Source organism: Scleropages formosus, chromosome 1, assembly GCF_900964775.1.
Source record: "Scleropages formosus chromosome 1, fSclFor1.1, whole genome shotgun sequence".
Classification (NCBI taxonomy): Eukaryota; Metazoa; Chordata; class Actinopteri; order Osteoglossiformes; family Osteoglossidae; genus Scleropages; species Scleropages formosus.
The window spans coordinates 50,483,254-50,505,471 of record NC_041806.1 but is presented as its reverse complement, the minus strand read 5'-3'; the positions used below and the strand labels follow the sequence as shown (position 1 = coordinate 50,505,471).

General features: G+C 51.5%; 2 protein-coding genes across 3 annotated transcripts; one reads left to right on the top strand and one right to left on the bottom strand.

Moving 5' to 3' along the window:
- Nucleotides 1-752: 752 nt before the first annotated feature.
- sh3bgrl2 (SH3 domain binding glutamate-rich protein like 2) lies at nt 753-9,577 on the bottom strand. Its single transcript, XM_018728747.2, has 4 exons — nt 9,326-9,577; nt 4,559-4,744; nt 3,307-3,387; nt 753-2,447 (listed from the first exon to the last, which is right to left on the bottom strand). The coding sequence occupies exons 1-4, from the start codon at nt 9,368-9,370 to the stop codon at nt 2,433-2,435; spliced, it is 327 nt and encodes a 108-aa protein (XP_018584263.1). The 5' UTR covers nt 9,371-9,577; the 3' UTR covers nt 753-2,432.
- A 1,182-nt stretch (nt 9,578-10,759) lies between these two features.
- On the top strand, nt 10,760-20,215 carry lca5 (lebercilin LCA5). 2 transcript variants are annotated; one of them, XM_029258670.1, is made up of 9 exons: nt 10,760-11,257; nt 12,355-12,695; nt 14,688-15,220; nt 16,226-16,363; nt 16,525-16,645; nt 16,920-17,050; nt 17,270-17,384; nt 17,937-17,993; nt 18,217-20,215. In XM_029258670.1, exons 2-9 carry the CDS (start codon nt 12,389-12,391, stop codon nt 18,963-18,965), a joined length of 2,151 nt encoding a protein of 716 aa, XP_029114503.1. In that variant the 5' UTR covers nt 10,760-11,257; nt 12,355-12,388; the 3' UTR covers nt 18,966-20,215. The 2 variants fall into 2 exon arrangements, with proteins under 2 accessions (XP_029114503.1, XP_029114507.1); XM_029258674.1 differs by lacking the exon at nt 17,937-17,993.
- The last annotated feature ends 2,003 nt before the right edge of the window (nt 20,216-22,218 follow it).

The following is a 22,218-nucleotide window of genomic DNA, read 5'->3' as shown; positions in this document are numbered from 1 at the left end:
TTCTCTGCAAGATACATAACGTCACATCACTCAATATATTTGATGAATATCGTAGAGGGAAGTTAATCATAAATAATTAACTGCCCTCTGCAATATTTATGAAACATACAGCGTGTGTACCGAGCGATGAAAATATCTTATGCAGGAGAAATAATTAGCATATATTTTGATTCATTTTTGTGAGTGAAATGTGTTCATGACAGGACAAAGGGGTTAATTTGTACTATGAAATCACCCTTTTAGGTGGATTCCTGTGTTGAGGACATCGAATTAACTTTATTTCTTATGGGGGGGGAAATCAGCTCCTGGACAAAAACTTGATTTCAAAATAATCTTTTAACGTTACTCTTCGTCCATTTCATTTTGGTCCTTATTTTGCAGGGATTTAGTGAGAAAACAGTCAGTATGACATCACCGAGGGGCTAAAGTGTGTTTTCCTGTCCCAAAATTCCTTGTATAAGCAGTGCCCCTGTGGAAGTAAAGTGACTAGAAAGCAGGGAAAAATGCTGTTGTACTGAATAATAAGGCTGTTGTATGAAGAAGGGTGGATGTTCACATAAACCGTCCCCGTTGCGCGAGGGATGAGCGCAGCGGACATCAACGTCCATCGGCCCTTAAACACCCGATGTCAAAGAGTTTGGACGTTGCGTTCGTCCGGCGTTCAGGTTCCTGATGGAGTTGATAGAGGAACGAGCCCCCGGAGGCCGACGACGGAAGCGAGGAGAGAGAGAGAGAGACACACTGCATCCGTCTTCATTTCCACCTTTATTTGTTGTATTGCAGACACACGCTGGAGACACACCGATGCATCACAGTGACTAGAGGGCAACCCCCCGCCCCCCCGGCTGGGGCGCTTTGGTCGTTCATGCGGCGCTAAGCTGACAACATCACCACGTGAGCAGTACGACGACACGATACAACAGCGGTTAAGGCACATCCTCCGCAGCTCCCACCCAGACGCGACGCGACCCCCTCCGACCCCTTCCTTTCCGTACACAAGCAGGAGAGACGGACAGCGAGACATGCAGGGCTTCCGGTCGCAGCTCATAACACAGAAAGCACATAATACACTTATATCACTTCATTTGCATATGTGTCACACGGTTTGACCCGATCGCTGGAAATTATCGAAAGGATTTATGCGATATTTACCTTCTCGCAGTTTCGGCTACATCCGAAAGGTACGGAGTGGGAAATTACTGCATTAAACACGCACAGTGGGGTTCGGCGTCTCGCTTCGGTTCGGCGAAGTGCGAGCGACGTCGTCGTCAAGCGGCGAACCTCGAGATGAATTAACGGGCCGTAGAAAAGCCAAGTTCATGGGTTCGGTGCCATCGGGACACTAAGCGGACCCGATGGTGATCGATCGATCGACCGATTGATCAAGTGACTGACCGATTGTCTCAGCTGCTGCGTTGAGCGGGACGTTAAGTGACCGAACTGCTGGGTTCCCATTCGCTCCGGTCCCCGTTTCGTACCGACGGAGCAGCTCGCCGTCTCCTTTCGTTATTAATCAAGTGACGGACAGAGAGCCGCCGCGTGTCCCCGTGTGCCCTGGACACATGCGAGAACAACGGACTCCAGCAGCACAAGTGGCCTTAATGACCACGTGCGGCTAACCAGAGTGACCGGAGATCCGGGTGCCGCAAACGCACATCGGCGAGTTTCTATACACACCCTGGGGGTAAGTTACACCTGGGCTGGGGAGTCGCAACGAAAGGTGGGAATCTGAGATACTCTGAACTGTGAGGAACCTTGACAGCAAACGGGAAATCTGTTTAGAAACTGGAAAAGGAAACATGGAGAAGGAGTGTGTGTGTGTGTGTGTGTGGTGTTTTATGTGTTAGCAAGCCACCCCAGGTCCATGTAACTCTCTCAGGCGAAGGACAAGCACAGAAGGCTGCTTGCATGCTCTGTGTGCGTGTGAGTGAGTGAGTGAGCGAGCGAGCGAGCGAGAGAGAGTGTGTGCCCGCGCACTCCGTGTGTGGTGTTCCATTGCGACAGCGTGACACGACACCTTCTGTGCTGCTTCAGCAGTCCGGCGAGAGCACGTGTGAGGAACACGCAGGGCCTTCTGGGAAAACAGCCACAGTGACAAATGGAAAGGGACCGAGGACGGTGCCTGGACACTCCTCACACTCCTCCCGCTCCACGATTCTGACCTGAGGTTCGTGCTGAATCCACAGTGCTGTGTGGGGGACACCTTGGGGGGTGGGGGGTTGGTAGTCCGGGGACTTTCCTCTTAGTGCTGGACCCCCCCCAAAGTGCAAGTCGCATCACAGGCGAGCTGCTACATACATTAGGTCCAGTCCTTTGCGTGGCGAGGGACAAGGCAAGGTTTGGCCAACGGCGGCAGGAACAGGAAGGGACAACGTGTTTGGGGATGTTGGGACGTTGGACAGAACTGTCCAGAATCGACGAACGCGGGACGTCTAGGATTTGGAGTCCTGTGGGAAAGAGGAGAGGCAGGGAGTTAAAAAGCAAAGCGGATGACTGCAGTCCACCGAAGACACCGGAGTGTCCATGAGCAGGTGTGCGCTGCTCCTCTCCATCCGGAGCACGGGGGGGGACGCATCTGTCCCAAGAGTCTGTCCTCTTGGTCGTCGCCTCCTGAAGCACCCAGATGCCAGACGTCCCTTTTCGCAAACTCCTCACCTCCCACACGTCCACCAACGGTTCCACGGACGGGACGCCGATCGTCCCCATCGCCACTCGGTCAAATCGAGGACAACGGACAAAATTATTAGCTTGAAAGCGCGAGAGGTGCCTCTTAACGTCGTGTGAACCTCCTGTCCAAGAAGTTTCAGCTTCTCACACGCCAGTAATAATTATTATAGTTATTGTAGTAATCATAATTAATCATCAATAATTATTAGAAATAATTATCATTAATTAATTATAATTCAGATGAAATCTGCACATCAAGGCTCTCCTGTGGAAACCCCCCCCAGTCTCTGTGGACAACATGGACACTGGTAGACCAGTGAGCGCCGAGAGCCTTTCAGTGCATTAAAAATGCATGTTTCCTTCATAAATATATTTTTATTTCGCTGCGGGTTTTCTACAAAGCCACTTACACCGTTAACCCCTTCACACAGCAGGGTAATTTTTACCGCATCAATTCAGGGTAAGCGTCTTGATCAAGGGCACTACAGCCGGAGGCGGGATTGAACCCGGGTCCCGTAACCACTGCGCCACCTGCTGCCCCTTCTATTTATTTTCTCGCCATAAGACAGACGCAAAGAGACAAATTTAACGCTGGAATGTGCCAAAAGGCCACCTTGGTGTCTCTGAGCCGGGACCCACCTGGCTGGCAGGGTGGGACGGCAGCCGGAGGAAGGAAAACACAGTGTTGTTCTCTTTGGCCTGGAAGAAATCCTCATAATCCTGCAAAAAAAAAAAAAAGGGGGGGAGGGCAAAGGGTGAGGATCACACACTGGAAGGGAGAGGGAAGGGGATGTGGAACCTCTCGTTTATGAAATATGAATTCCCCCCACGTGCGACGTGTGTGTCCTTCATATGATCCTCCAATATTGCATCCAACGACTGGGGGCTTCGAGGTCGGACTCTCCGCGGAACCGCGAGGTTACGGGTTCGGCAACACCGGACCGGAGCCCGGGCAGGGGGCGGAGCTAATACAAGGGGGCGGAGCTCAGGCTCGTGGCCTTGGCGATCAGGGACGGCGGGGGAGGGGCAGGCCCAGACAGCGGGTGATGCCAAGAGGCAAAGGCCAGGCATGGAGGCACATGCGGCGAGTCCAATAATCTATTGTCGCTCAGACAGGATTAGGATTAGAGGCGCCAGTCTGCGCAGTCAGCACCCGAGTCCCCGGGGGCAGCTGCAGCGCTTCAGTCATCATTGTTTCGAGGGCAGGTCTGAAAAGCCCGCTTCGAGCATTCGGTCCGGCGCGGAGAGCGAGCGGTGCGAGCAGAGGGACGAGCGGTGACTTACACTGCTAGATACACTACTTACACTGGGTCACTCATCCATACATCAGTGGAACACACACACTCTCTCTGTCACTCAACCTGAACAGCATGTCTTTGGAGTGTGGGAGGAAACCAGAGCACTCAGAGGACATACAAACTCCACACAGCCTGAGCGGGATTTGAACCTATGTCCTCCCGCACCACCCAGGCGCTGCGAGACGGCAGCGCTACTCGCTGTAAATAAGAAGTAGCAGACGGAGCAGCAGTCATTAGGTGCTACCACCACACGTCGGGGATTTGAGAGCTGTCGCAAGTAGCATGCGTCGCAAACAAAACACACAACCCCCACCTGGGCTGAACAGAGAAGCACCTTCAGCGACACACTGCTCTCGCACCCGAGCCCCTTCCCGCCCGCGGCCACTAGGCTCCACAGCGACTCGTCTCGCTACTACCGTACTTTTCACTTATGTGCTCCTTTCTCCTGACGCACCTGTCTCAGCGCAACACGCACACAGTTGTAGCTGCGATGCCGTGACCTCAAACCCAGTCGCATCCCAGCCGGCGCCGGGTTTATTAGTAAAAGTGTGACGGATGTGCGAGGTGCTCCGGGGACGGGCGGACGGACGTACTCCGCAGTACTGCTGGTCGCTGAAGATCTGCGGGGGCAGTGGGTTCCCCTTCTCAGGGTGCTTGTCCTCAGGAATGTTCCGGTACATCCAGAGCCTCTGATCCTCCAACATGGTGATGTCCACCGCCTCGAAGGGGATCCGGTTGGCCTCCAGGAAGCCCACGATGGCCTGCTGCCTCTTCTTGATCTGCACGAAAGGACGTGGACAAAAAAAAAAAAAAAAATGGGGTTAAGCGCCAACTTCCTACACTAGTTCTGCTCCACGTTTGTCTCACATCAGGGTTTTACCAGGAATTACTGTGTTTTTCTCTCCAGACTGAAGTCCACTGCGCTACGCCCAAAGTCCAGCCTTCACAACGAGCGATGAGTGAGAGACGAACGAGCAGCGGTGCTGCGTGTGTGTCTCGAGGCGGACGGGAGCACCTCCGTGGTGGAAACCAACAAACACACCGCCGCACTCAGAAGAGCCCTTCGTGCCGCACTCTCCAACGCGCACTATTGACGAGTGTGACGTCCACATGTTGCTTGTTGAAATCCAACGAGATGAACAGCTGCTACCCTGAATCCAGGTGCCGGGAAAGGCGAGCAGGGCAGGTAGAGATGATCGCGGCCTCGGATCGGAGCCTCGGATCACATATTCAGGGATGACGTGCAGAGCGGGAAAATCCTCCGATTTTCTCCCTGCTCTTAATCCCGACGGACCGAGAGCTGCCGGGCGTCCGGTCACACGGACGGGTCCGATCGACCGGCACGTCCACTCTCAGCACAGCCGCTAATGCAAATCCATCCCGCCGCCGGAGGCCTCCTGGCATCGCGCCCCGGCCAACAGGAACGACATCGTCTTATTAAGGTACCGCTCTGTGGGCGGAGCCAAGGGACTGCTCTCTGCCAGCCAATCAACACGCAGCATCAGCACCACAATATGCTAATTGCGGACACGGGCCAAAGCCCCGCGGAGATGCGTCCCAAGGCTCTCCGTCGGTCACGTGTGCTTGGCTGCACTTGGGAGCGGAGTGAAACTGAAGCGGAACGACGAGCCCCATCTGGTCGCGATGCTCAGCTGGAGGGCGTCACGAGGTCGAGAGTTCCGGGCTAAGCCCTTCGACGTCGAAGCAGGAGCGCAAACGGTCTCGCGTTCACGGCAGGATCGAGAAGATCGAAACCGGTCCAACATGGAGCTCAACCTCTTCCTGAGCTCCTGCGAAGACCATTCAAGAAGAACTTTGGTTACTGCCACCTTGGGGGGGGTGAGGTATGATGAGTATCTCGGCGGAGAAATGCTGACTCAGCAAAGGCAGCACCCCCCCCCCCCAGAATTCAGGAATGGCCTCATAAACCAGTCCAGTACTAATCCTATTTATTTATTTCCAGGCTCTTTTGAGATTTAGAATTCCACTAACATGTTATGAGATGTTTACAGAGCACCCAGCAGCGATGCAGAAACTCGACCCCCACCCCCGCTCAGGTACGCGGCCGAGGGTCGGTCCTCCGCTGGAATGCAGATGATGAGAAGGTAAGCGATGAGTCAGGAGAAGGGTGCCTTGGCGCTGATGGTGAACTGCTGATGCATCATATCGCCTTCCTCACGGCGGAATCTCAGAGGAGGTCCTTCTGCCGCGGACCACAGGGAGGCCGGACGCGCAGCTCGCCGCGGAGGCGATGCTTCTCACCTACCCCGTCCCGCCGCGGACGCAACGTCGCGAAGCAGATCGTCCCCGAGCTCCTCCGACTGACGTTCTCACCGTTCGCAGGAGCAGGACGAAGACCCTAGATGCGCCGCATTAACGGAAGAGCGGCCACCCGACGTGGGCGTCGTTCCGCATAAATCACCGCGGAGGGACAGCGACGCCGAGAGCCGCACGCGAAAGCCCCGCTTTTTCATCCCTGGGATGGACGCAGAGCGAAGCGCGCGCTTCCCCATAGTGCCCCACCCTGGCGCCCGCACCGCCACGCGCACACCGCCCAAACAAAGCTGAGGTTTGACCTCAGCTGCTTACACCGATTTACCCGTTTATACAGCAGGGTCATTTTTACTGCATCAATTCAGGGTAAGCACTTCGATCATGGGTACCGCAACAGATGCGGCACTTGAACCTGGGCTGATGGCGGAAAACATCGTATACAAACCTAACGCTCTTAGACACGCGAGAGAAGGGGGTCTAACTTTGGATCCGGAGGTCGCGGGTTCAATCCCCTCCTCCGGCTGTAGTACCCTTGAGCAAGGTACTTCCCCATATTGCTCCAGTAAAATTACCCAGCTGTATAATATAAATGGGTCAGTAATTGTGAATGAATATATGCAAATGAGCAGGTGCAGGAGCCACACCCTCAAGGTGAGAAACCTGCTCAAGGCACCAGACACCTGAGTTCAAGGCCCTGCAACTCTACTGTTGGCAGTGATGGAGGAGCCCTGTGTTGGTAGTGCAGCGATCAGTAGGGGGCGCCACTGAGCTGAGCCACTAGACTAATCAGAGTCACTGGTATCAATATGGGGCCATTTGGGTTTCTTCATAGGCAGAGCTTTGTGCCTGTGGGCTCAGAAGTCATAGGTTCGAATCCCACCCCGTGCTGCAGAACCCCAATCAAGGTATTTACCCTGTTTATAGATGGGTAAATAACTGTAAACCACTTTGAAGAAAAGTGTCAGATAAATGAATCGAAAAGGTTTCTACTGGATCGATGTTTCACGGAACGCAACCCGTCCGAATGAGGTCGGACGGGACACGCCTGCGTTCGGTCGCCAAACGCACACCCTCCCGGCGCGCACACTTGAGCTCCGCTATCAAAGACACATCACCGCGTTTATGTGAAATTGTTCAGATGTGTCCAGTTCGCGGTGATCTCACTGTTTACGCTGCCCACAGCCCTGGGGGGGGTACGGGGGGCGCGGGAGGTGCAGGCGTGCGCCCAGGGGACGCTCACGGGACACCGCGCATCCGCTCCGCCTCCAGCTTTCCAGACTCTTCTCTCACAGATTGACTCCTCGGGACGAATAAATATTTATGGAGGATTATGGGAAAGAGAGCTTTTGGAAACAGGCAGAAATAACCGAAAGGCAAACTGTAAATCAGGATCAACGGAAAACGGTTAAAGCTCCGTTTCTGGAAACTTCGTCCGTCTCATTTTACAGAGGAGTTCAAGAGAACCGCATGACCACTTGAGACTCATTAAAGCAGCGGCGCTGTGGCTCGAACCCCCACCCCCCACCCAACTCCAGCTCCAGCTCCAGCTCCACCCCCACCCCACTGTTTACATCACTGCTCCTCAAAGAGAATTAACCTCACATGGGTTTGAGGTCATGGGGCCTCTGCCACGGAGGGTCGCTCTCGCTCTGTGTGTGTGTGGACATCACGAGACTCCCGCGTCCCTCAGATAAGCCGCACGCGCGAACACACACACACACACACACACACACACACCTACCATATGCTGTGAATCACTCTTGAAGCTCAACCAAATGAGCAGCAGGCAGAACAAACAGCGAATGATCAAAACTCAGGATTGTGCCAAACAAACTATCTACAGGACACACAGAATCTAAAAATCACACAGCTGCTGGTGTAGCGATGAGGGATAAATGACTGGGATCATAAAGGCTGCCGGTTCAAATCCCATGCTTGCAACTGCTGTAGTGTGGCACAGTGGTTGGAGCTACTGCCTTGCATTCCAAGGACCCACGTCTGAAACCCACCCCAGGCTACGTTACCCTCGAATGAGGTACTCAGCATGTATTGATACAGGAAAAATTACCCTGCTGCACAAATCAGCGTAAGCTTACCAGAGTAAGTCACTTGGGAGAAACGTGTCAGATCAACAAAGAAGTGGAAGCGTAACGTGAAATGTTTCTCGCTCGGTTCACACGAGAAGCTTCTTCTAGAAGCTCAGGGCCGCTTCCCTCCGGCACCTACATGAACTAAGGGCACCCCGAGTGATGGAGACACACTAATGTCAACACCCCCCCCCCATTATTCCGATAAAAGTGTCAAAGTCCAGAAGGCAAAAGCGAAGCGACGGCTGCTGGACTCAGAGGGACATGGGGACCGTGACCGGGGATCGGACCAGAGTGGAGGGTTCTGCTGCTGGAAGAGGCCGTAACAGAACCTCCTCACCCTCATCCTTCTCATCATCTCTCATGCAGCTCCACCCACCCCGTCCTCCTCATCCTCCCCACCACGCCACGGCACAACTGCTGGATCTACTTGGAAACGTGCAGGACCCTGCAGGAGCACTGAGCACCAGGATGGAAGGGCAGGTGAAAAATGTTTAAATGGCAAACAGTCCACAAGGAGATGAGGGGACATATATTTATAAACTGCGAAAACAACTTGGAAATCAAAATGTCTGGAAACCCAGAAACCTTCAAGTTTTTTCCAATTAAATTACAAGCCCATGATGAGAAGCAAAATAGTGTGGCCGATAATGCGGAGTCAGGATAGAAAAACGGACCATCTAAGGAAACTTTCTATCTGAGACATGATAATTTATAAAAAGAAAAGAAAAAAATTAGAATAAAAATTTATATGGAACGGAACTAATAAATAAATGAATAAATCATATAACGCAGCGCCGGAGTGATAAATAATTGAATTATTTTATTATAAAATTTGTAAAAGCTGCCGGGTGGCTCAAATTAATTACTCTGCTGCACAGCGGAGGACTGTTGTGAATTAACTCATTTATTTAATTCAAATTAAGTAATCTGATGATACCACGGCGTTGCTGACAAATAAAGTCAATTGTAATATATTGTTGTGTTGGACTCACTCACCACCACGGAGCCGGAGGAGGAGGCGATGAAAAGCCGCACGACCATCCTACAGCAACGCGCACAGCTTCACCTCTTCATGCGCTCGTCCCTCTTCGTGCTCCGCTTGTTTACTTATCCGAACGGATTCCCGCAAATTCCCGCAGAGCGCGTGGAAATGAGTGGGGGGGGGGGGGGGGACGCCGCGGGGCGTGTGTTATAATGAGAGCGGAGAGAGCGCGTCTGCGGTCCACACTCCCCCCTCCGGTACCTCGCAGAGCGACAGCCACCGGATTGGGACTCGAGGATTCTGGGACATGTAGTTTGAGCAGTGTTGTGAGCGCAGTCGTGATAGAGTCTTCTGGGACATGTAGTTCAACCCTGTTTCAACGTACTACCGGCAAAGCATTCTGGGACGAGTAGTTTGCTTTTTTCTCTTCTAAACTTTTTGTATTGGGCGACATTTCACTTTGCGACCCTTGTCAGAAAAACAGTCAAGCAGTTTAAATCCACCCGGAAGTCACTTATTAAAGAAATTTATTCATTAACTTCAACAGCGTCGTTTTTTTTTTAAAAAAATAATAATTACACCCACTTGAGCATTCCCCCACGTGACGTTACATTATGAATCACCTACTCCAGAAAGTAAGGAATGTACTCGCGGTCAGAAAAGACCATCTTAATCCACGAACGAAAAAACTCAAATATTTAATTTAAACATATCCCCCACCATAAACGATCAAAAGTGGCACGGTGGCGCAGCGTGCAGGGCTGATAGTACCTGTGTGGTGCGAGAGGAGGTGGGTTTACATTTATTTACATTTACATTTATTTATTTAGCAGATGCTTTTCTCCAAAGCGACTTCCAACGAACTAGTATGTAATGCTATCAGCCCACACACCTTATTCACCAAGGTGACTTACACTGCCAGATACACTACACATCCATGCATTAGTGAAGCGATCCCTGCTCAATCTGTGGGGAGTTCGCATGTTCTCCCCCTGCGAGAGAGTGCTCCGGTTTCCTCCCACAATCCAAAGACATGTTGTTAAGGTCGGGTTGGTGGCTCTAAATCAGTGTGTTTCACTGATGAGTGGAGGAGTGACCCATTGTAAGTAGTGTATCTAGCAGTGTAAGGCACCTTGGCGAATTATAAGGTGGGCTCAACGCTACACAGTAAAGCGTCTGATGAACGAAGTAACTTAGAAGTGGCTCCGAGGTTAAACGATTAAGCTACATTTATTTATTTATTTATTTCGCTCTTTGAGATGTTACGTTTGTACACTACTAACACACAAATGATTTAACTATTTATACAGCTGCGTGTTTTCTACTGGAGCACTGCAGGGGACTACCAGGCGGAGCAGCGTTAGCTTCCAGGGGAGCACGTGGTTCGCGGGGCTCCGCAGGTTGCCATGGCGCCCGGCCGTTGCCATGACAGCGCGTCATTCGCGGACAGGCGGAAGAGGAGTCGCGGATTAGCGGAGTGGGAAAAAAAAAGGGGCCCTTTCTCAGTTTCTGCGCGGAACACGCGGAGCGGAGAACCGATCTGCCCACTCGTGGAACCCGCGGTTCGATCCGCAGGGCGGAAGGAGACCGAGCGAGACGGAGGGAGAGATGAGGCGGCGGACGGGCAGCTGAGCTGCTGAGCGGAGCGGAGCGGCGGCCATTTCCTCGGCGCCGGGCCTTCGGGTGGGGACGGACTGGAGGACATGGGGAGCCAGCAGGCAGCGGTAGAGCGGGGACAGATCGTGGGTACACGGTGGACCCGGGGCTAGGGACGGGACGGGACGGGACGGGACGGGACGGGTTCGAGCGGAAGCAGACGGAGTGACCGCTCGCAGGCAGCACTTCGTCCGCAAAGGGATCAACGCGGCCGAGATTTAATGAAGAAGAGCGATGATGATGATGATGATGATGATGATGATCTAGCGGGATAACAGGCTCGTGTTCAGGTGTGTGTGACTAACAGTAACAGCAACCCAAGGATCAAAGCCGCCCATCCTGCTGTTATACTTTCCTACCTCTTTTCCACCTCCTGGTTACTTTACCTTCATTTACCCACCAACCTGGACCTGGTTACCAGATTCATGTCTCTGTCTCTGAGAATGCCACCTTCACCTGTCTGTGCTCTGCTGTTTTACCCTGAATTAGATCACCGCCATCAGGGCCGTGAGCCGCTCACCTGTCGGCCAGGTGGTTGTTGGGTTTAGGTGGGGACCGCGACCCAGATCGTCACCTGTCCCCTGTAATCTCTTCATTTCATTGCAGTGACTTATTGATCAGTCTGAGGAAACCGATGCGAAGCTCATTGGTTTATCACTTGAGCTGGGACTTCGTGTGTATGAATAAGTTGCGGTAAATGAAGAGATCCGCTGCTCACATGTGTTTCGCGTCGCCCCCCCCCAGCGCTGGATGCGTGTGAACGAGGGCGAAATGCGGGACTAGAACCCACGGAGGATCATTCAGTGACTTTTACCACAAGAAGAGCTTTACAAAAATGACAGCATAGATTCTGTCACATTTACACTGGCAGCCACGTACAGGTCGTGGTAGTTAAGCAAACATTTGTAACCTGTAGGTTGTGGGTTCGAGTCCCAGGAAGAGCCTTTCTGTTGTACCTTGGAGAAGGTTCTTGATGTCTAAGTAGACGCAGAAGATGCGTTGCCGAAGGGAAACGCGCACGGTGCAGGGTGTTGGCTGTGTCTCCACTATCCCACATAGAGCAGTTCCGCAAATTGACCCTTACAGCTCGGATTAATGATACTTTGTAGAGGTATTGATCATCACACAGTCGTCTCTCTCTCTTCAATGTAGCTGTTGAGTTAAAACGGTTAATTGTAGTGTAGTGGTTAATGCTGCTGCCTTTGAACCCAGTGGTCAGAGGTTTGAATCCCAGCTCCAGCTGTAGTACCCTTGAACAAGGTACTTACCCTAAATTGCTTCAGTCAAATTACCCAGCTGTATAACTGGGTAAATCAGTGTAAGTGGCTTACCACTGTAAATCACTTTGGCGAAAGGCGAACACCTAACAGTTCTTCCCGTTCTGCAGGCCACCTGCTCAGCTCTGCCAGAACCTTCCCAGCATGCAGCGCTCCATCGAGGGCAATAGGGACGCGTCCCGTGGGAGCGTTGCCGGAGACTCCGACGCCTCCTTCAAAACGCAGCAGAGCAAGACCAAGGAGAAGAACGGCAGGGGGAGTCCAGCGAGCGACTCGGCCCGAACCAGGACGCAGGACCACGACCGCGACAGTGGCTCCTACAACTCGGAGGACTATGAGAACGGCTCCCTCTCCCGCAGCTCGCTGTCAGGAAGCTCTCGCTCTTTGTCCCCCGGCCCTCGGACCGTGGGCCGAGCCAAACGGATCTCCGGCAGCCCGTTGCTCAAAAGAGGTATGTCCTCGGTGTGGCTTTCCAAAATCCAGAGGACCCACGGAGTCCCGACAACAAAACCCTCCGTTTGGTCACTGGTGACCGACCGATCACGGGGCTGACTCGCTGACCCGACCACTACGGTCACAAATGCAATATTTTTATTATCCCTTCCATTTTCCATGCTTAGCTTTTTTTTTGAAAACTTTTATCAGAGACGTGTGTTTGCCGTCCGAGCTGATAGGGGGCAGTAGTGAGCGCCCAGAAAAAATAGGAGTGGGGGCCGCCTAAATTCAACGCCGTTCCACGATGTTTACCGTTCATATCTCGTGTCCACGAGAGCTTGTGAGCAATAACAAGATGAGCGACGTTACACATTTTTATGGTGCGATCCAAACTGAGGAGGACCCTGCAGAGACAACAAATTTATATTTCCAGTCGTTTTAAATTTTATTGTACCTTGATGTTAATAAAAATATTAAAATAAAAAACTTTACAAAGTTCTTTTATTTATTATACATTCATTCATTCGACATACACAGGAATCACATATTTGTGACTTTTTTCGAGCCTAATTTTTTTTAAATTTGGAGGGAAGACTGCACTGTCAAGATTTTATTAATTACTAATGACTGGACAAACGAAACAGAATAGTTATGAACGGACGTCCAGCCAGTTGCGTCCGTAAGGTGAAGAGGACGAGGCGTCACGTGTTCTGTAGTATCTGAACACTTTACGTTCGCATATATTCCTTTAGCGGAAACTTTTTTTTCTCAGGCGACATACATCTCCTAGAACAGTGTAAAAATGCGTTAGCCCAACAGAAGGAGAGATTTGGAAGCAGACACAGGGTTCTAGAGTACAGGCGAGTTGGCACATGCCGGCATATAAACCACCATTAGGTGCGAATAACCTTTTTCAATTATTAAACAAATTTTTTCCTAAATGTAGAGAGGGATTCAGCAGCTCTGAGTGAGAGGGGGAAGTCATTCAGAGCTTTCAAGATTTTTACTTTCCCCACATTCTCTGGAACTGGGGGGAGTATTTGCCTTCCTGCAGATGGCAGTGTTCAACATGTTTCCCAGGGAACGCCCTTCCCTAACACCAAATGTGGTAAAAATAGTGTAGCGGTGATGTGGAGGACAAGCGTGTCATTCTCCTGTTTATTCCTGGGGATCGGCTTTGCTGGGTCGCCTATGGCTGCGGTGACCTCAATAACCCCCAGGCTCTGGAGCTGAATGTGTGTTAGTAAGTAAACGTGGCCAGCAGGTGGCGTAGTGGTTGGAGATGCCGCCTTGGGACGAACCCAGGTTCAAATGCCACCTCCTGCTGCAGTGCCCTTGGTCAAGATCCTTACCCTGAACTGCTCCGGTAAATATTACCCTGCTCTATAAACAGGTAAATAATTGCAAGTAGCTTAATGTAAGTCTCTCTGCAGAAAATCATCAGGGAAATAAATATAGGTGTGGTCACTGACAACGGTCACGTCGATGATGATTGCGGTGACATTATTTGACTTTTATGTGCAAATTCCTCATTCGTGGGCCACGCTTCACCGCTGCATCTTAAAACGGGGGCGCGGAAGGTAGCGCTGGCTCTTCACAGCACCCGTCCTGTATTCGGACGTGGGTTCGATTCCAGATCAGTCTGTGTGGAGTTCGCATGTCCTCCTTGTGTTTGCGCAAGTTTCCTCCAGGTGCTCTGGTTTCCTCCCACGCTCTTAACGGCCTGTGCTTCAGGTGGACTGGTGACTCCGAATTGCCCTTAGTGTGTGTGTGTGTGTGTGTGTGTGTGTGTGTGTGTGTGTGTGTGTGTTACACTGATGTGGAAATGCTGTAGGCCGTTTACTGTAGCACATCTAACACCGTAAGTCACCTTGGATACAGAGGGAAGTGTCTGATAATCGAATAAATGTCACTTTAGTGGTTTTCTAGCGCTGGAATTTTCTTACAGGATGCTGAGGTGGAAAGAGTTGTGCCGGGATGGGCTTCCGATGTTCTCTGTGTCCCGCAGGCCTGCAGAAGGTAGGGTCCCGTCACCTGCGCCCAGGTGTGCCCGTGCAGCGGGGCGGCGTCCGCTCTCAGAGCTTGAACAAGGACCCGTCCCCGAAGGACCTGGACCTGGTCACCAAGCGCATGCTGTCGGCCAGGCTCCTCAAGATCAACGAGCTCAAGAACGAGCTGGCGGAGACGCAGCTGCGGCTGCAGCAGCTGCAGAAGGAGAACAAGGTGCTGCGGCAGCTGCAGCTCCGCCAGGAGAGGGCGTTGAACCGGTTCGAGGACACGGAGAGCGAGATCACCCAGCTGATCTCGCGGCACAGCGGCGAGGTGCACGTGCTGCGGGAGAGGCTGCGGCGCAGCCGGGAGCGGGAGAGGGACGCCGAAAGGCGCCTGCGGGACGCGCAGGACGAGCTGCACCGCTGCCGGACCGCCCTCCAGAAGCTGCGCCGGCTGGCGGAAGATCGCCGCCTAGGGGAGAGGGAGGAACTGGCGCGTAAACTGGAGCAGGTGGAGGGTCGGCTCGGCGAGAGCGAGCGCAGAGTGAAGGTACGGCCCTCGCAGACCCCCCGGGATCACGCAAGCAGACGCCGGCCGGAGACGAGGAGAAGCGCTCGTCATCCGATCGTCTGGGTCGCCGGCGTCCCGTGTTCGCTTACCGTCTCCTCGAGCGGCGGCGTTTCGAATCCCCGAAGATACGAACGTTCGAAGATGCGAACGTCTTCGAGCTCATTTAATTTAATTCCCTGCGCTCACGTGCCCAGGGACATAAGGCAGTAACGAGCAGCCAAACAGCAGCGGTTTGGAGATGACGTTTTCGGTCATGCAGTAGTTTTACTTAAGTACTACAAAGTATTGTGTATTACAGCCGCACTCGATTCGCAGGGTACGAAACCCGTAAATAAGCGGGAGGGCGTTTGTTTTATTTAACGGTTACCGATTTTCAAGTAGGAAGTCAAAGTCAACTGAAATTACGAGCAGATTTCCGGTCCGGTTGCATTAGCGTCGCCATGGTTACGGGGTCAACAGGATGTCATCCTGGGTTCCTCTGCACGGGTGATGGACACGAGGCCAGGTTTTCCGTAAGTGGGGAGACATTTAATAGCGAAATAAAGAGATTCTGCCGCTCGTCGTCGTCTCTTGTTTTTCTCTGGAGTTAAATGTTGAAATCTAGTCTTGTTTTCGGCTGACCTACTTCATGTCGCACAATTATCATCATTCTCCTGATACTCCCTCATCTTTCCAGCGACTGTCCTCGTGAAATGGTTGGAATAAAATGAAATCTTACATCTAGAGTTCTTTCACTGAACCCATGTCAGGCCGAGAGGGTGGTGGTGGTGGGGTGGGGTATGGGTTCTTTATTCTTTGTCTCAAGATGATCGACTGATCTCACTTGGAAGAAGGAAAGTCATCGGTTATGTTATTGGGTTCGCTGGTTATGGTCGCGCTCAAGCGCAGCTCTTTTCCGGACGATTTCCCCTTTTCGCGTCCCTAAGAGCCGCCACCTTCAGTCCATGTCAGAAAACGAATCCTTAACCGTGTGCGTGTTGGCAGGAGCTGGAAAGGAGTTTGGAACTCAGCAGCAGCAGCTTCCAGCGGCATTTGGCAGCAGAGAGGAAAAAGTCCCATGAGTTCCAGACGGAAGTGAAGACCCTCAACGCGGAGCTCGAGCGACTCGGCCTCAAGCTCAAGGTGAAGAGTCCGTTTCCCTTCCCGTCCGCTCACGCGTCGCTCGTACCCTGCTTCCTGTCTGCCGAACCGCCGCGTCTGCTTGGATGTCCTCTCCTTGCCGGCAGTGTCGGGACAGCACGGTGCCCCTTTGACGCTTCCGTTGTGTATTTCCATCTCCCCAGGAAAAGGAGAAGGAGCTCGACACCCGCAACATCTACGCCAACCGAATGCGAGCGGCACCCAAGAGAGATCCCGACAGTGCCGCTAAGAAAAGAGGTGGACCGGCCGCTGAGCTCCTCTCAGGTGTCTCCTGCTGAGAACATTTAACCCCGCCCCCTCCCCCCAGGGTCTCCTGCGAATTTTACCCCATATTTGTGCTGTCGCAGAACATCCTCACATGTGGATATTGTACTTGGCTCTTGGGTTTCATCATTAGGGCCAGCAGCAGATATTTGAATGACTGTAATGTGGAGGCCTGTTTGAGCACCAGAGCCACCCTGTTGGGTGTCCAGCTGGAAGCGCTCTCGGTGATGGAGCTCCATGATCGCAGTTCAATAACTGGTACCACCCTTGTCAGGATCAACGAGGAGCACGACCAAAAGCGTGCAGACGGAGGACAGGATGCTCTCCCTGGAGTTCCCCACACCACCCCCTGGCGTAGTGGACAGAGAAGAGGCCCCCCGAGGTGATGACTACCTCTCCTTGAAGGCAAGTGCCCCTCATGTCTTGTCTGATCTGTGTAGCTGGACTGCAGTGAAGTTTCACGCTTGCTTTGTGCCATGAGATCTTCACACCTCTCAGTACGGTGGGTCATGTGTGTGGACTGTCTTGCTTCAAGCTGAGGGCAGGGGTTCCTACAGGTTGGAAGGCTGAAGAAGGGCCTGCTGGGCGGGTGCAGTAACCAGGTGTCTCCTCTCGGTACAACAGGAGGCTCCAGAGAGGGAGAAGAGGCCCAAGGCAGCAGACAGAGAGAGGCGAGAGGAGCGACACCAGGAACATGAGGTCCTAGAGTTGGAGGAGAAGCCCAGAAAACTGAGAGGAGGTCAGAAGCTTGAGCTCGAGGTCTTTTTACACAAGGTCTTTAGGTACAGATCTTCAACGCGAGGTCTTCAGATAAAGACCTTCAACGTGAGCTTTTCAGCCATATGGATTCACCAGGGTGTCTGTCTCCTGCTGCTGTCATCTCAAAGTCGATCCGCTTTCTGAGTTTCCTGCCGAGACGCTCAGGTCCCCGTGCGCTGTGATGTTCCTTCAGGGATGTTTGCTGCACCATCACGCCCATCTACTTAATTTTATTGTTGCTCATTCTCCGAGCTGTCAAGCGTCTGTCTTTTGTATTTCTTCTCATCACGATAATTCCGCTCTTCGGCGTTTGATGTTTGTATTATTCACAGAATCCTTAAAAAACCTTTCACGGCACACTTTACAAAATGCTCTACAGTCTTCTCTTTGTTTCTTACCTACAGTTGGAATAATTGATGAGCTCTGACTCGTTCAGCTTTGCCATATGTCGCGGCACTGAGCTCGCGTGGGGTACAGGCGCGGTACAGCGTTGTACCCGGGTGTAATCAAGGTGTATCTCCATCCACCATAGATCTGACCTCCACCCCCCTGATCGAAGCAACGTCCCGAGAACTGTCCATTTTGGACCGTGAGTTCCTCCGCCTCACGCCTGACCGTATTCCTGTTTCTCCAAGCCGGACGACTTTAGATTTACAGTATTTGAGTTTTTTTTTTTTTTTAAATGTTGGGACTGGATTTCATCAGAAATGAGTAAACACTGCTCTCCTGGAACCATGTAATTTCCCCTTTGCGATCTCCTGTAGAACATACGGTTGAGGAGATGACTGACCGGTGTCTCCTCTGTAAACCAGGCCTGAAGAAAGACGATGGAGACAGGAGGAGGAATGACTTCATGCTCCACAAGGAGGAGGAAAAGAGGACTGTCCAAAACTGGCCTCAGGTGCAAGAGCGGGAAGAGGAGGAGCTCAGCAGGAAGGACCATCTCCTGGCCAAGATGCGAGAGATCGATGAGCAGGACCGGGACGCCCTGCTCAGGCCGTTGCCGACCTCACCGCGGCTCTCGGGGTCCAGGAACCAGAACGGGTCCGTCTTCGGCTTCACCGACCCTGGGGAGACCTTCCAGAACGGTGGTCGAGAGCCACCGAGGAAGGCGGAGCCTTTGGGGAGGCGGGGCCTGCTGGCGCTCGGTTCTAGCGAGGAGTTCATGTTCGGCAGCTACGCTCCTTCGTTCGGCCGACCTGCGGGGAAGGCGGGGCCGCCCGGACCCCCGGGGGCGAGGGGCGATGGGGCGGAGGAGAGACACAGGGATGGCCCGGGTGTAGCCGCCCCTTCGGTGAAGGACAGGAAGTCTGCCCTGATGCAGCAGCTCTTTGGCTCCAGCAGCAGCATCAGTTCCAGTGCCGCCGGCTGCAGCAAGATGGAGGTCCTGAGCACCCCCGGCGCCGTCCAGTCCGTCCTGGGCGAGAGCGGCAGGAAACGGGACGACTCGTTCCCATTTGATAGAGGCCAGGCAGCTGGTTGCGGCACGGGGGCCGAGAGTCGCGCGGCGCCGAGGACCGCGACCTCTTTCGACGACGATGTCGAGGAAGTGACCCTTTAACCCAAGCTCAGGTCACAGCCTTCACCCTCTCGCGTATCTCTCTTCACATATATCCAGAAACGATGATTTATGGAAGCATTTCTCCGCCTGGTAGCGTTAGGCGGAAACGAGTAAGTTCAATTTGATAGAAACTGATGCGTGTACAGTTTTTCTTACCGAAGGACGTTCGCACTCTTTGTCAGCTTCTTAGCGGTGATGAAACGGCACGACCGTGTTTCTCACTAAGTGCCGATGGCAGGAAATTGCAGACGATCCTGTCCGGGCCACTTCCCTCGCGATGGCTGCGTGGCGAACGTGCGGATGAAGCCCTGCGCCCCGCGGTCCCGCAACAACTCAGGATCGCGGGAGGATTCGGGGTCCAGCGGAGGGACCCGACCGCGTGGTCAGGGAGCCGGTTGGAGAAGTGAAGCCAAATGCTAGTGGAGGTAAATCAGAACCGTTAACTGAGTCCATGGGTGAATCCCAGAACAAGGAACACGCGGTAAACACTGTACTGTTACAGTAGTTCAGGCAGTTCCACGCCAAGCGGGATGCTGCATTTTTACGTTTCCACTTTGAATACAACCTCCTTTTGATGACGAAACACGTTTTGTATTTTTTATACAGCTCTGTGACTGATTTAAGGATATGGGCTCAGTGATGAATTGGCCAGTTGAAGAAGTGAATCACTATGGTTTGGGCACTCTTGGAATAGTACAGTAATTTCACTTTGCCAAGTTTTCATGCTTCTCCGAGAGGAGGCTGTAAAACATTTTCGATTTTATTATTTTGAGCGCTGTGACGGAAGGAGGAAAGGTTTAGTGTCATAGCACAATGTTAATAGCAGTTTAATTTTTAGCACAGCACTTATATTTGCATTTTTCTTAGTAAAACATTTTGCGTGAAGTACAAAAAAACAATCAAAACGGAAAGATTTATATTTACAAATGTATTTTAAATAATGACCGTAGCGAAAGACAACCTGGCAATATTAGTTTCTGTTGACAAATGCACCTTTCTGTACCCTGAATTGTACATTGCTTTGGAGGAAAAACCCTGGCTAAACGAATAAATGTAAAGTATGTCTGGAAATATCATGTAATGACTGATACGGAAGAGAAAGCCCCAGAGATGCACTTGTTTCGCCAAGGTACGGTCTCAGCCCCGACTCCATCTACCCCCACTTTTGTTTCATTTAGGGGTATCCTACAAGATATATACCTTTTTGCACTAAATATTTATGAAGGATTCAGGAAAGAAAACATCATTTATTCCACACATTTATCTGCGATGTGTGTAGTACAAATCTGTATTTTATACTTGTGTTAATGTTGCTGATTATTCCAATAAATGAATAATGACAGCATGTGATTTTGCTTTATTTCTGGAACGCAGAGCAATCTAAAATGATGTTTGAACACTCATCCGTAGTTCAGCATCCTCTATTTCTTGTCCCGTGATGCTCTCGATCTTGTGACTCCTCACTGTTGTCTCTTTTTGTTTATGTATTGATGCCACATGTGCACTTTGGCCTGACGTTTTGTGACTTGTTGTTGAATGGGTTGTGATTCAGAAATGAATTAATTATGAACACGTATTTGGTATGCTGAAGGAGGGAGGGCAAACGACCAAAACGATGGGTGGTTTTCTGGGCCTCTCTGTGTCTACTAATTTTTATTAATTTTTTAAAAAATATTTTAGTTCATGGTTCTGTTTTCTTGGATCCCTTTCACCTATATGGGTCATGGGGGAGGGGTTGCTGTGGTTAAGAAGATGAAGGAGGATGGGGGGGATACTCAAAGCGGATTATCAATGGTTTATGTAAAATAAAAGCTCATAAACTATTTTAAACAGCAGACCGCCGGGAGAGTTGCTCTCAGTTGCAGGACATTGAAATTGTCAGAAACAGAACTGCGGGAACTTGTGAAACTTCAAAAAATTAGTCAGCTCTGCGGCAGTTGGCCTGCAATAAGGAAATTTTCTTTCGCACAGATAATTAATCCCGTTTCCAACCCTTTTGTATCCGGCGCATTAACCTGTTTTGTTTCACTGGAAAGAGCCCGTAGCCCTCGGATCTCTTCGACATTCAGCCGCTCCACCTCTTCCAGCGGTGACCTCCCAGTCCGGAAACCGAAGCATCAATATCTCCTTAATTCATAGTCGCAGTGACTTTTGGGCAAATTCAAGTACGGTGCTTGCTTATGTTTGACACAGAACGGTGCAGCGATTCTTTATTGCCCTGAGCAGCAATCAGGAAGAACCCGCAAGGCAGGTAAATTCCCGCTGTGCTTGAAGTGCAACCACCTGTAATGGTGCCACGCTCCTCTGGCGGAGTGTATGATTTGGCCTTGTGGGAGGATGCCGATGTGTTCCTGCTGTTGTGTGGGGGCCCGTGAAAAGATCAGGCCCCAATAGACACGGCTCTAGAAATGCGCCGCTTTTGTGGGAAGAAGACAAACGAAGCATTTTTCTGCTGAGCCAGTGAACTCATTTCATGACACGGAAGCCACAGATAAGTCACGGCAGAGGTTTGCCGCAGCTTCCTGAACTGTGGAGATGGAGGCGGGCGCCGGCGCTTGGCATTGTGGGCCGGCGGCCGCATTCCGCTGCCATGTGACGCCGCCATTGTGGCACTCGGAGGCACCGAGGCCTGTGTGATGTGCTACCTTTTTCTACAGTGGATCAACCAACATCTGGAACAGAACATGCACATTGTACTAGAAGCACCAGGACACAGTAAAGGGTTTTACACATCAGCAACATGTTTGGCGCTGAAAGAGAACGTTACAAAGTGTTTTTATCTTAAGCCATTAAAGGAGTTGCTGACCTCAACTTGAGGCTCGCAGATTCATTTGGGTTCTACAACCCAAATGTCACCTTTGTGAATGTGCTGAATTTAGAAGCAAAAGTATGCATGAATACCATGCGCAGATGTAAAGGGCCTCTTTGTTTATGTAAAACACCTGCCAAGCTAGACAGACGTGATCATGATGGGGTCCTAATGTGTTTAAACGCTTTAGTGTTAAACTGGATTTAGTTTAGAAAAGGAATGACTTAATAAATCACAGGCAGTTTATTGATTCAACAATTACACTTTTACTTATACATCTTTTTATTACGTGCATTCATTGTTAGTTTAAAAAAAGACAGACGATGTTTACTATTAAATGCCATAGTTTATCACCGTGACTTTGCATTTGTTGCAGCAAAAACGAACAGAATATCGCTGCAAAAATCATCATTTGTTGAGCTGCGCTAGATAAATACGTGCGCG

Coding starts and splice junctions, on each gene's coding strand:
- lca5 (XM_029258670.1), top strand. CDS start 12,389: ATGCAGCGCTCCATCGAGGGCAATAGGGACGCGTCCCGTGGGAGCGTT. Junction 16,364..16,524: donor GACTCGGCCTCAAGCTCAAG/GTGAAGAGTCCG, acceptor CCATCTCCCCAG/GAAAAGGAGAAGGAGCTCGA. Junction 17,051..17,269: donor ATGACTACCTCTCCTTGAAG/GCAAGTGCCCCT, acceptor TCGGTACAACAG/GAGGCTCCAGAGAGGGAGAA.
- sh3bgrl2 (XM_018728747.2), bottom strand. CDS start 9,370: ATGGTCGTGCGGCTTTTCATCGCCTCCTCCTCCGGCTCCGTGGTG. Junction 4,745..9,325: donor CCTCCTCCGGCTCCGTGGTG/GTGAGTGAGTCC, acceptor CCTTTCGTGCAG/ATCAAGAAGAGGCAGCAGGC. Junction 3,388..4,558: donor GCGACCAGCAGTACTGCGGA/GTACGTCCGTCC, acceptor TTTTTTTTGCAG/GATTATGAGGATTTCTTCCA.